Source organism: Cynocephalus volans, chromosome 13, assembly GCF_027409185.1.
Source record: "Cynocephalus volans isolate mCynVol1 chromosome 13, mCynVol1.pri, whole genome shotgun sequence".
NCBI lineage: Eukaryota > Metazoa > Chordata > Mammalia > Dermoptera > Cynocephalidae > Cynocephalus > Cynocephalus volans.
In genome coordinates, this window is record NC_084472.1 from 109,192,708 (window position 1) to 109,206,062 (window position 13,355).

Here is a 13,355-nt window from a genome sequence, read left to right on the forward strand (position 1 = left end):
GGGGGTGGAGATGGGGGCTCACTGTCCTCTCTACCAGTTGGGCAGGATGGACAAGAAAACGTGAAACAGGGCCCAACAGCGGCCATTCACGGCCAGCCCCGTGAGTGTACGGAAGCACCCAAAGCCCTCCTCTCTGTATCCCACCACCCCACAGCATGGCCAAGCCTGCTTGTTGCCCGGAGCAAAGACTTCTGGAGCGGGGTACGGCGGGAGGAGCTGATGAGAGCACGGACTTCACTCTGGTGTAAAAGGAGGCCTGGGATAGAGCCCTGCTTGGTCATTTACCTTCTGGGTGCCTCCCCAAGCCTCAGTTGCTCACCTGGAAAACGGGGCAATGACAAGTTGTCATGGGGGTGGCTGGGCTTGTGACCCAGAGTGCCCAGACAGCACGGGCCTTCAGGAAATGGTAGTTCCCTTCCCCTCCGAAGAGTTCCAGTGGCCCTGGGCGGGCAGTTATGTAGTTGAAATGTGACTTCTCAAAGTTGGCTGATGGCTCCTTCCTCTGGTCCCTGCTCCTCTGTCCAGATTCCCCCCACCCCCGCCCCTGGCCACAAGCACATGCAGCAGGGAGCAGGCCCCCAGAAGATGTTGGGGCTACCCCTAGACCCGGGAGCAAGGCTGTGTGCATGGAGAGTGTGCATCTCTGCAGACGCAGGCCCCCAGAGGCTGGAGCATGGCTGGAGGGAAGGGCCTGGGGAGGGGAGCCTGGTCAGCCCCAGGATGATTTGTCGTTGCCTAATGAGATTAATGAGCCCCGGGGGCTGGTATGCAGCGGGGCGCTGAGGCACTCATTAGAAGCAGATGCTCATGGGAACGACAGCAAGTGGGGGCCGCGGCTGGGGGCTCCCTCATGTGCCAGGTGGTTTCCATTCATCTGTGGGCAGGGCCGCGGGGGCCTGTGTTCTGTGCCTCCCCCTGCCATCCCCACCAGCTCTGGGGAGGAAGGCCGGTAGGCTCCAGGACAGCCCTCTTGTTTGCTGTGGTAGCTCCGATGCCCGACAGTGTGTGCGCTCAGTACCTGTCGGATAGTGTCAGGATAACAGGGGCCCCGGGGGATGGGAGGCCGGGACCACAGTGGGTTTCCTCAAGCCACCAGAACCTCTCCCACTCCTCCCCCAAGACAAACTATCCCTGGGGGGTGCTGGCCCACTTCTTAGCCAGCCCCTCTTCCTAATGAACCGTGGAAGCCTTGCAGGGCCCAGGGAAAGCTGCTCTGCGGCCTCCGAGCCTGTAATTTGGTTTTCAAACCCACAAGCAGGGAGGTCTGTGGGGGCCGGAGGGAGCCAACTTCGGGCCGCCCCACCCTGCCTGAATGTGGCACACACACATGTTGTCACACGAACTCACTCTTAACAGCTCTAGCGAGATATAATTTACATACCATAAAGTTCACCCGTTTGAAGCGTGCAATCCAAGGCTACTTCGTATATTTACAGAATTGTATGATCATCACCACAATCTAACTTTAGAACATTTTCATCAACCGCTAAAGAAACCTTGAATCATTAGCAGCCACTCGCATTCCTCCACCCCGTGTGCCCCAACCACTAATCTGCTTTCTGCCTATAGATTTGCCCCTTCCAGACATTTCATATAAATGGGATCATTCAATATGTAATCTTTTATAGCTGGATTCTTTCACTCAACATAATGCTTTCAAGACATTATAAATTTAAAAACATCCATGTTTTAGCAGGTATCAGCACATTATTCCTTTTTATGGCCGAATAATATTCCACTATATGAATATAACACAGTGCTTATCCATTCCATGGCTGGCGGACACGTGGGTAGTTTCTCCTTTCTGGCTATTACGAGTGATGCGCTATGAACATCCACCTGCCAGTTCTGCGCGGCTGTACGTTCATTTCTCTCGCACACATGCCTAGCATGAAATTGCTGGGTCGCATAGTAACTCTGTCAAACTGTTTTCCAAAGTGGCTGCTCCATTTTACATTTCCACCAATAATGCGTAAAGGTCCCAACTCTGCACATCCTCGCCAGCACCTGCTGCTGTCAGCCACCCGAGTAGGGATGAAGTCGCATCTCAGGGTGGGTTTGATTTGCATTCCCCTCACAGCTGACGGTGCTGAACACCCTCGCATGTCCTCAGTGGCCATTTGTATGTCTTCTTTGAAGAACTGTCTATTTGAATCCTTTGCCCATTTTTTTTTCAGCTGGGTTATTTCTCTTTTTATCATTGAGTTGTAAGAGTTTTTATTTCGTCTGGATAGAAGTCCCTTATCGGATATCTGATTTGCAAATATTTTCCCTCGTTCTGTGGTTGTCTTTCACTTTCTTGATGGTGTCCTTTAAAGCATAAAAGTTTTAAATTTTTAGTAAGTCCAATTTATCACACACTTGTGCTCACAAACATGCTCTTACACACTTAGCTTCCTTAGCTTTCCTAAGCTTTTCTCAAGAAGGGCATAGGGCATGATTTGCTCCTAGAAGTCCTCCCTGCACTTCTGCTTTAGGGGGTCCTGCTCTTCCACATTGACATACATATGGGGAGAGGATGTGCTGGAGTCAAGGGAGCCTGGTCTGGGTTGGGTGGTGGGTAGTGGGGAGGGGGCAGTTCCATCAATACATTGCGTCTCTCCCAGCTTCCAAGAAAAAGGCCCTGTGGAAGCAGACAGGGAGCAGGAGATTCTTTCCACGTGATAGAAACATCTGCGCGGCCTGGACAAGCTACTTTAGCCTCATGACTTCTCCTAAGAAATGAAGGGATCAGATTAGACGATCCAGAGCAGAGGTTCTTAAGCTGGGTTCTGCAGCCCCCTGAAATCATATGCAGTGTCTGGTGTAGAGCATTTTTCTGGGGCAGGGGTCTATCGCCTTCATCAGTTTCTCAAAAGGATGTGCTAAACAGGAAATGTTTGGAACAACCAATCTGTAGAACAGTTGCAGGTCCAAAAAATATCCTGGTTCTGTGGCAGCCTTCCTCCTGCCCCTAGGGAGGGTACAGCCCAGAGCTGCTTCCCTTCCCAAGAGGCACCAGGAGATTTCACCTGCAGCTGGCCTGTGCCCCTCAGGAAAGGACCCAGGACTGGCCGACTCCCGAGGGCACTCGGAGGGGCTGCCTCCAGGCAGGCACGAGGCAAGGGGGGAAGAATGCGCGCACTTGGTGGAAGCTCCCCTCTCAGAGAGGCCCCGGCCTGGCTGGGCTGCAGGAAATCGAGGGCAGGAAGGGGCTGGGGGCTGAGTGTGCCTTGCTCCCATCTGCAGAGCATCAGTGGGGCAGGCGGTGGGGGCTCTCGAGGGGGGCCAAGAGGAAATGAGAATAAACACAAGTGAGCAGAGCGGGAAGGGGTGGGGGGCTTTGGCCTCAGCCCCTTGGCAGCCCATGAAGGGAAGTGACACAATGAGGAATGTGTTTCCCTCTGCCCGTCCCCCACATGGGGGTGGGAGGCAGAGCCCTGAGAATGGCCAGACCCCAACAGGGGCCAAGGGGCACATGCTGGAACAACACCAGAGGGGCGGGCTGTGAGGACGGGGGTCTGGGCAGCAAAAGCGGGGGCAGGAAGGGCAACCCTGGGCAGGCGGTGCTCGTCCTGAGTTGTCACCACTGTTTGTGCTGCCAGGGTCCTGGGGTCTGTGTGACTGCGTGCTCCCCAGCACTCCCCAGTATGAAAGCCTTCCCTCCTCTAGGGAGCTGGCCCCTGCTGGTGGCTTTCCCTCCTCTCTCAAGGGGACACAGGATTATGGAGACCTCCAAGTCCTCTGAGTCCCTTGCATGAGTGGGAGCTGAGGGGTGAGGACCCCTGGCCGTGGGAAGGGCTGAGCAGGGCGTTTCATCTCTCTCTCTGGGTGTTTCTGTCCCCAGCTGGGACTGTGCACAAACAGGTCCCCTGGAGGGAGGGCATCTCCCTGTTCTGGACACCCATTTCCTCTCTCCCCAGCAGGGAGCCAGCTGAGTTAACCCCCTCCTGCCCATAATCCAGAGAGGTCCCTGAGGCTTTGGCAGGCAGAGCCAAGAGCCCCCCGCCTCAGTCTAGGCTGCAGGGTGGCCAGGCCTCAGAAAGCAGGTCAACCCCAGATCTCTCTGTTAATTTCCTGTCTTCCTGCCATAGGCCCTTTTGACATTTTGGTTATTCCAGAAATCACCCACCCACTCGCTCGTAGTCTCCTGGGCACTGGGGTGGGGCAGAGAGGTGTTGGAACACATGGAGCGAGCAGGGGGCTGCAGCCTCCATCCCAGGGTTCCCAGAGAGGGAGGTCGCCTGAGCAGTCAGCCCCCTGGGAAGTGAGCCCCCTGTAGGCACAAACCTGTTCTGGTTTGGCTCAGGAAAGAGCCAGGTGGCCCTCAAGTAGGTGGACAAGTGGCCCTGGCCTTCTAGGCACCTCTCTCCCTGGCTGTGCCCAGCATGGAGGACAGGAGTGACAAAGGTGGCCAGTGGGCCAGGAAACCCCTTGGTCCTCAGTGGCCCTTGCCCCACAAGCCCAGAGGCCTGCCTGTCAGATGTTGGGCTGTGGCCAGCTAGGTAGCCCACAGGTCCCCGAGTGGGCGGGAACTGCCCCTTCAGCCTGCCCCTGCGGCCCTGGGGGGCAGGAGTGAGGAAGCATGCGGGAGCTGCACGCTGGCCCAAGCTCAGTTGAGCCACCACTAAGGGCCGAAGCTACGGCGAGGACACCTACAGCCCGCTCCTCCAGGCAGGGTGCAGCTTGGAGCCACATCCTGTCCCATCGTGACCTGTGGAGCCCGGCCTGGACCTGGGCTCCTGGGAGACCCATGGAGGTGGGCTGAGGACCCACCTTGCCCCTTCGGACTTCCCCACCTGAAGAACGGGAGCTGGATGTGCCCTGGCGTCCACTTGGTCATCGGTCAGCTGCCCAGCCCGTCAGATGGGGAGACGTGCGGGATACAAGAGCTACAGGACACCTCCGACGGCCAGCTTCAAGAGGATTTTCCTCCGGGTGGCGATTTACAGAAGACCACAACACCTGTTCTTAGTGCTGTCCAGAGCAGCCCCTTGAGATCCCCGGGCAGCTCAGAGGTGGCACGACGTGGAGGCGACCTCCCAGTTCCCAGTGCAGCGCCGCTCTGCTCCCGGCTCCCCTCGGCCGTCCCATTGCTTCTCAGGGGCTGAGACCTGAGAGCGTGTGTTGGGGAGGGGGTGTCCTTAATCCAACCCGCAGAGATTTAGAACGAACCCAAGTCCCAAAGAAACTCAACCCTTGTGGTGACAGAGAGGATACCCTGCCCCGGGCAGCAGGAGGCCCAGGGGGACAGGCGTGAGGACCTCTGCTTGCCTCCTGCAGGGACCTGAGGAGCAACGTGATCAGCACGGTGCAGCCTGGTGCCTTCCTGGGCCTGGGGGAGCTGAAGCGCTTGTGAGTGGCATGTCCTGCCCCAAACCTCCCAAGCCCTCCCTTGCCCCTGGAGAAAGTCCCATGGGTCTCCTGAGCAGCCTCTACTCAGCCCCACTGTCCCTTCTTCTCCCCACCCACAGCTGCCCCTCCCCGCGCAGCATATGGGCTGGGGTCCAGTGAGTGGGCTTTCAAGCCCACCTGTGGCTCTGGCCCCAACCCCTTGTCCTTTTTGGTCCTACGCCCCACACCGGCCCCAGCCACACACGTGTGCCCCTCATATGCGGATCTGCGTGCTGCCATGTAGCCGCCTTGCTGAGGCTGTGTGTGTCTCTCTAGAGATCTCTCCAACAACCGGATTGGCTGTCTCACCTCTGAGACCTTCCGAGGCCTCCCCAGGCTTCTCCGACTGTGAGTGAGGGGCAGCAAGGGGGGAGGAGGGGCTGGGGGAAGCCCACCCACCCCCCAGGAGGGCTGGGGAGGAAGCAGGCAGCACCAAACCTTTACAGGTCCCCACATTCTCTTCCGCCACCGCCTGCCTCCTCTGGCCCAGGGAGACCCTGAGACCCCATCTCACTGTTCCCTGCCTCTGCAGAAACATATCTGGAAACATCTTCTCCAGTCTGCAACCTGGAGTCTTTGATGAGCTGCCGGCACTTAAGGTTGTGTGAGTATCTCTTCCTAGCCCAAGGCCCCAGACCCCTGCTCCCTGCCTCTGCCCAAGAGGGAGACACATGGGCACCATGACCACAGCCTTATAGCAGTCAGAACAGAAATGCCTGGAACCCCACCGTGTTCACCTGCTGTGATTGGCGGAGACAGGGGCAGGTGCACACATACCCAAGTTTGTCCTCCCCAGCCCTTCCAGCCTCCTCCCTTCCCAGGGCCCCATCCCCACTCCATGAGCCCACCTCCCTCTGCTCTACTCCATGACCCCTCTACCCACACTGCAGGGACTTTGGCACCGAGTTCCTGACCTGCGACTGCCACCTGCGCTGGCTGCTGCCCTGGGCCCGGAATCACTCCCTGCAGCTGTCAGAGCACACCCTCTGTGCCTACCCCGGTGCCCTCCATGCCCAGGCCCTGGGTGGCCTCCAGGAGGCCCAGCTGCGCTGCGGTGAGCACATCCTCACCCTGCACACTTGCCAGGGACCCTGCCTCGGGCCGCGACCCCAGGCCCCGGGCCTGGCCAGGCTGAATCGAGGCTCTCTGGGCCCTGCATCATTGGGTGATGGGCATGTCTTCCAGGACACCCTCTGTCCCTCATTCACCCTGGGGTCAGTCCTCCGTCAGCTTTTGTAAACTTCCTCCAGGCCGCTTGTTTATGTTTTCACCTGGTTCCACCTCTTGGGGTAACACATGTGCTGAGAAAGGAGCATTTTCTTTGTCCAAAAACCACCTTCTCCTCTCCTTTGCTCCTAGCCCTGGGGACTTTCTCCAGCCCAGCTTCCTTCTCAGCTGGAGCAGGCTGCAGACAGAGGGCCTGGCCCCGCGCTGCTGGGTTCCCAGTCCAGGGCAGGCCCTCACGTGCTGTCTCCTTCCACAGAGGGGGCCCTGGAGCTGCACACACATCACCTCATCCCATCCCTACGCCAAGTAGTGTTCCAGGGTGACCGGCTGCCCTTCCAGTGCTCCGCCAGCTACCTGGGTGATGACACCCACATCCACTGGTACCACAACCGGGCCCCCGTGGAGGGCGATGAGCAGGCGGGCATCCTCCTGGCCAAGAGCCTCATCCACGACTGCAGCTTCATCACCAGGTGTGGGCCCTGCCACCCCCTGCAGCCCACGGCCCGGGATGGGGGTGGTCACGGTACCCATCACCCCCCAAAAAAAGAGCTATGCCCACACCTGCTCTTGGGAGGGTGCGTGTGTGTGTGTGGAGATCTAGGACTAAGTCATAAACGGTCTGAACAGAGGTTAGAAATTAAACACCTGATAGAGAAAAACGGTGAAGCGATGATGTCTAACATCCCTTTGGTGCTTTCACAATGGGTATAGTGGCTCTCGTCTGTACCATAAGGTTCATCTCTAGCACAGACCTGCAAAAGAGGTCTTTTCCTCTCCACGATAAAGATGGGGAGGCTGAAGCTCAGGACAATACCGTGAGGCGGTCGGAATAAAAGGAGCGAGTGCTCGTAGGCCCCACTCGGCTAAGGAAGAGACACGCCGAAGCCAGTGCCCGGGGTGGGTGCCGTGGGAGGGCAGCAGGCTGGGTCCCAGAGTGGCTCACCCAGCAGCGCCCTGCCCGCCCCCCACCCACAGCGAGCTGACCCTGTCTCACATCGGCGTGTGGGCCTCGGGCGAGTGGGAGTGCTCTGTGTCCACGGTCCAGGGCAATGCCAGCAAGAAGGTGGAGATCGTGGTGCTGGAGACCTCTGCCTCCTACTGCCCCGCAGAGCGTGTTGCCAACAACCGCGGGGACTTCAGGTTTGGGCCTGCTCTGCTCTGCAGAGGGCTGCCCCCACCCCACCCCTGCTTGTGCATCTGAGGGCACAGGTGACCAGGGTCTCCCCATGCACCCTCTTAGTTGAGGCCCACAGATGGAGCAAACGCTTCCTTTTGTCACTCAGCCCAAAGTCCTGCTGTCGCATTTACAGAGACCCTATGGGGCTGGCCGGTTAGCTCTGTTGGTTAGATCATGGTGTTATAACCCCAAGGCCAAGAGTTCAGATCCCTGTACCAGCCAGCTGCCAAAAAGAAAAGAGGGGCCCTGTCTTTACGTGTAAAATCGCCATTTGAGATGGGCTGCACGGCACAAAACATCTTTCATTTGCTTTCTTATATTAACAGTTTCAAAAAACTCACCCACATAGAATATCACAGTTTAATATTCCAGTGACCCTCTCTGTGAGGTAGGGCAGGTATTATTCTGCCCCTGTACAGCTGAGAACACTGAGGCCCAGAAAGGATAAATAACTTGCCTAAGACTGTAGCTAAGAAGCAGCAGAACTTGGACTTAAATTCAGAACTCTGAGTCGTGCCCCATGTCCCCTGTGACAGCACTGTCAGAACAAACACAGAGTTAGAAAGTAGAGCTTGGGAACCTCCTGAAGGCTGGTCTGAACCCCCTCTCCTAGATCCTTCCCCAAGGCCCCAGGAATGGCATCGCGGTTCTAAGGGCACGGGAAGGGCCCTAGCCCTAAGGAACCAGCATCCTCCACACCTCCCGCCTCTGCCCTCAGGTGGCCTCGAACTCTGGCTGGCATCACAGCCTACCAGTCCTGCCTACAGTATCCCTTCACCTCTGTGCCCCTGAGCGGGGGTGCCCCAGGCACCCGAGCCTCCCGCCGGTGTGACCGAGCTGGACGCTGGGAGCCAGGGGACTATTCCCACTGTCTGTACACCAACGACATCACCCGGGTGCTGTACACCTTCGTGCTGGTGAGACTAGGACAGGAGAGGGTCAGGGGCACCCCACCAGCACCGGGTCCGGGGGATGGGGAAGGGAGGAAGCCTGCCCACCCCGCGAGGGTGGGGACCTCAGCCTCCAGGCTGTGTGCTGCGCCCCGAGCTCCCTGGGTGTGCTCAGCCAGGGGGGATGGGGCAGGCCCCTGGCCCCTGGGTGCTTTCCTCTAGCTTCCTTCTTCCAGGGGATTCAGATCCCCCACGGCCACACTGGGGAAGGGGAGCGGGCCTCCATCCCGTTCCTTGGCCACCCCACACCTCTTCATTCACCCCCACATCAAAGGCACAGTCCCACTGTGCTTAGGCTGGTGGTGCTGGAAGGGGCGGCCTTTGTTGCACTGGTCACAGCCTCTCAGGTACCTCCTGTCTTCATTAGACCCCACAGGGGACCCAGACCCCTCTCCCAGGCACTGTCGCCCGGAGCATCAGCACAGAGGACTGGGGCCCCCTAGGGGTGGTTCTGGGGCAGAAGCAACAAGACCGACGATCCTCTTTCTTCCCCAAACACCCGCAGATGCCCATCAACGCCTCCAACGCACTGACCCTGGCCCATCAGCTGCGAGTGTACACGGCCGAGGCTGCCAGCTTTTCAGACATGATGGACGTAGTCTATGTGGCTCAGATGATCCAGAAGTTTTTGGGTTATGTCGACCAGATCAAAGAGGTGAGATTCTACTGGACGTCTGGGTCCCCTGGAAACCGTCCCCCTCATTTGCTCAAGCCTCTCTCACGCCCCAGCCCAGGGTCCCAAACCCCACTCCTGCCCTTCGTGACCCCCCTGCCCCTCCAGCTGGTGGAGGTGATGGTGGACATGGCCAGCAACCTGATGCTGGTGGACGAGCACCTGCTGTGGCTGGCCCAGCGTGAGGACAAGGCCTGCAGCGGCATCGTGGGCGCCCTGGAGCGCATCGGGGGCGCCGCTCTCAGCCCCCATGCCCAGCACATCTCTGTGGTAATGTGGGCCCATGTGGGAGGAGCCCCCTGGAGGCCTGGCCTTGGGGGGAGCTTGGAGTGGACGGGCCCACCTCCCTGTCAGGTGTGCACCTGCCGTGCCCCAGCTGGCAGCAACAGTGAGCGTGACTCAGCCCCAGTTCTGAGTGGTCAGGGACACTGAGGGGAGGGGGCCAGTGACACTGGAGCAGTTATGCAAGACTTCGTGATGGGGGACTGAGCTGCAGGGCTGGCCCAGTGGAAAGAAATAGGGGGAGAGTGAAAGGAGCAGAAGGGACAGGAGGCAGGCTCGGCGGCGGGGCAGACAGCAATTGCCACGCAGTGAAGGGCAGCGGAGCTCTCTGAGGGAGGGCGAGGTGCCCAGTTCACGGCCACGGCAGAGCATCTTCTCCATGCCAGGCCTTGCGCCAGGCACTTGTGGAGATGTGAGGTGGGTGAGACACAAAGCCTGCCCTACAGCTGGGCTGGGGCAACCGGACCAGCACACCTTAGAGGTGAGCACGACGGAAGTCGACGTGTGAGTGGGACAGTCTGTGCCTCGGGGGGAGGAGGTCATGGCCAGGGGTGGCTGGCAGACTCCGTGGCAAACGGAAGAGTGGCCAAGCCTTGAAAAGACAGTGTGGAATAAAGGGGGGGTGCAGCCTGAGCACACCTGGACAGAGGGAATGCACAGTCCCAGGCAGGCCACCAGACCTCAGACGGTGGGGTGACAAGTTCCCTGTCCCTAGAACTCGAGGAACGTGGCGTTGGAAGCCTACCTCATCAAGCCCCACAGCTACGTGGGCCTGACCTGCACAGCCTTCCAGAGGAGGGAGGTGGGGGCACCAGGCACACGGCCAGGCAGCCCCGGCCACAGCCCCCCGGCCGAGCCCGAGCCCGAGCCCGAGCCCCTGGCCGACCAGCAGCTCCGCTTCCGCTGCACCACCGGGAGGCCCAATGTGTCTCTGTCGTCCTTCCACATCAAGGTGGGTGGAGGGCGGGTGGGCCGGGAGGTTGCTCATAGGCGCAGGTGCCTGCGGGGATGGGGACCGGCAGAGCCCCGGGTGTCTCTGAGGAGCGCCTCTGTCCCCCCAGAACAGCGTGGCCCTGGCCTCCATCCAGCTGCCCCCCAGCCTGTTCTCATCCCCTCCGGCTGCCCTGGCTGCCCCGGTCCCCCCAGACTGCACCCTGCAGCTGCTCGTCTTCCGGAACGGCCGCCTGTTCCGCAGCCACGGCAACACCTCCCGCCCTGGAGCTGCTGGGCCCGGCAAGAGGCGCGGCGTGGCCAGCCCTGTCATCTTCGCGGGAACCAGTAAGGGCCTGCACCCTGCGCCACCCCGGGCCGCCTCCTGCATGTCTGCCCCGGGCGGCTCCTCCTGCCCCGCCCTCACCCTCAGCCACCCTCATACCCTAGCGGAGCTGGCAGGAGGGTGGCAGGTCCCTCACCGTTTCCCAGGGAGGGTGGGCGACAGAGATGTGAACGGAGGAATTGGTGGAGAAAAGACTCCAGAGACATTGGATTTCATATCCCAGATTTGTCAGATTTCAAGAGGGCTGTACCCACAACCCTCAGCCCGCTCCCTCCAACACTCCAGCACACACAGTCCTCGCAGTGCCACGCAGAGCCCAAGGCAGGCAAGCACACTGACACCAACTGTGGTGGCATCGGCTGCGGTCCCTGCCCCCACAGAGGCTACCATCTCATAAGCAGTAAAATGGATAAATGACATCCCAGGGAAACCTTAGAGAGAGGTTCCAAGAGGCTTTCAGGACATTTTTCATGGGCAGCCCAGGTGAGAAGTGTTCTAAAACGGCAAGATGGCTCTGACCATTGTGGCCTCAGGTGGGACCATCAGGGATGGGCCTTGAGGGACGATCAGGATTTCCAGACACTAGGGAGGGTGGGACCGGGGTGGGAGGAATAATGCGAGCAGAGGTAGTGGGTGGGATACAGAGCGTTGGACTCACCACCTAGCTGGGGGCCTGGCACCCAGACACTAGGTGGATGCGCCTGCAGCCCCCCTCAGCTATGTGGTCTCGTGACTCCACCACGTGCAGCATCTTTCCCCGACGCCAGCTCCCCACACATCCCTTTTTCCTACCAGGGAGTCCCTGTTGCTCTCGCCATCCAAGCTGAAATCAGCCCCCCTGGGGACCCCCGTCCCTGGCCTGCGCAGCCCTCCCCCTGGACTTCTCTTTGCCAGGCTCTCTCCACGTTCAGTCCGTCCCCACACCCTGGCAGCACACACGCCTTCTGAAAACATCACTGTGCACATCGGAGAGCCCCTTCGAAGCCTTCGGTGGTTTCCCATCCTCAGAATCTTCCTCCCCGTGCCACCTTGGGTCCTGTGGGATGTGACTCCATCCCCTCCTCCTGGCCAGAACCCTGGGCTCCCTTCCTGTTCCTAGAATAGACTTCCCCGTAGGTCACTCACTTTGACCCAGAACATTCACTGAGCACCTGGCATGTGCCAGACTCCGTGCTGGGGCTGAGACACGCCTGTGTACAGACGCCTGTGACCTTGTCCTTGAGGACGGCTTCAGCACAGACGACAGGCATCGAACCAGGGCCACCCCGCGAGCTGTTCTGGAGCATGCAGTAGAGGCACAGCTCACCTGGGGAGGGCCACGGACACCTTTCCTGGAAACCAAGGCTTCCGCCAGGGCCGGAAGGACACGTGGAGCCAGCCCAGGACGGGCAGGGCCGGCGGGTGTGGGCGGCGGGCGGCCGTGCCCGCTCAGGGCCCCTCTTCCTGCTGCGCCCACTGCCGCCCTCCCGACGTGGCGCCGGCTCTCCCCCAGTTAGACTGAGGCGTACACGGCATCTGGCGACATCCCCCAAGCCCAGCACGGCGCCTGCCCACAGGGTTGAGCCGGCCTCCTGACACCTGTGCACACCGTGTGGCCTTCCCTCTCCCCCGTAGGTGGCTGTGGTGTGGGAAACCTGACAGAGCCGGTGGCTGTCTCGCTGCGGCACTGGGCTGAGGGGGCCGAGCCTGTGGCAGCTTGGTGGAGCCAGGAGGGGTCTGGGGGCTGGAGCTCCGAGGGCTGCCAGCTCCGCTCCAGCCAGCCCAACGTCAGCTCCCTGCACTGCCAACACTTGGGCAATGTGGCCGTCCTCATGGTGGGTGTACTGGGGGCAGAGAGATGGGCGGCAAGGGAATGAGGCACGTGTGGAAGGTGGGCTGGGGTTCTCTGAGCACAGGGGGCCTCAGGGAAATACAGGGGACAGCCTTATTGGGCCCCATGACTGTCCGGCAGGACTCAGGGGAAAGGCCCTCTGTCTCTCCCACGCCTCTCCACCCTTCGGGAGACAGAGAGGCCCTGCCTCCACTCCCACAGTGAGCAACACGGGTCTGGAACTACCCAGCCTGGCCTGCACGTCCTGTGCTTTCTGAGACTCAGATTCTTAAAGTGGAAAAAAATCTGGGAGCATTTTTCCTGTCTCTAGTCATCCTCCTCACCCACCGCCCAGTCCCCCCCATCACATTCCATATCCTTCTTTCCCAGATACTGAACAGCTGTACCAGAACCTTCTCCCTTTCCTCATTCTGATTTTCCAGGCTGGGGAATCTGGAAAGTCCCCAGACAGGCAGGACAGCAGGAAGGGACGAGGCAGGCAGTAGACAGAGGCCACTGCCTGGTGCCTGCCTGGGTGGCCTAAGCACCAGTGCTCGGACCAAGGTGGGCGGGGCTTGGGCAGAGAC

At 59.8% G+C, this 13,355-nt stretch overlaps 1 protein-coding gene across 1 annotated transcript in view; it reads left to right on the forward strand.

Moving 5' to 3' along the window:
- The window catches only part of ADGRA2 (adhesion G protein-coupled receptor A2), a 33,888-nt gene that overhangs the window by 17,217 nt on the left and 3,316 nt on the right, over nucleotides 1-13,355 (forward strand). The window contains exons 3-14 of the mRNA XM_063077312.1: nucleotides 5,263-5,334; nucleotides 5,650-5,721; nucleotides 5,906-5,977; nucleotides 6,264-6,427; nucleotides 6,857-7,070; nucleotides 7,576-7,740; nucleotides 8,496-8,694; nucleotides 9,233-9,382; nucleotides 9,509-9,670; nucleotides 10,398-10,634; nucleotides 10,744-10,960; nucleotides 12,573-12,772. Coding sequence (XP_062933382.1) covers nucleotides 5,263-5,334; nucleotides 5,650-5,721; nucleotides 5,906-5,977; nucleotides 6,264-6,427; nucleotides 6,857-7,070; nucleotides 7,576-7,740; nucleotides 8,496-8,694; nucleotides 9,233-9,382; nucleotides 9,509-9,670; nucleotides 10,398-10,634; nucleotides 10,744-10,960; nucleotides 12,573-12,772 — 1,924 coding nt within the window. The remainder of the gene's footprint in view (nucleotides 1-5,262; nucleotides 5,335-5,649; nucleotides 5,722-5,905; nucleotides 5,978-6,263; nucleotides 6,428-6,856; nucleotides 7,071-7,575; nucleotides 7,741-8,495; nucleotides 8,695-9,232; nucleotides 9,383-9,508; nucleotides 9,671-10,397; nucleotides 10,635-10,743; nucleotides 10,961-12,572; nucleotides 12,773-13,355) is intronic.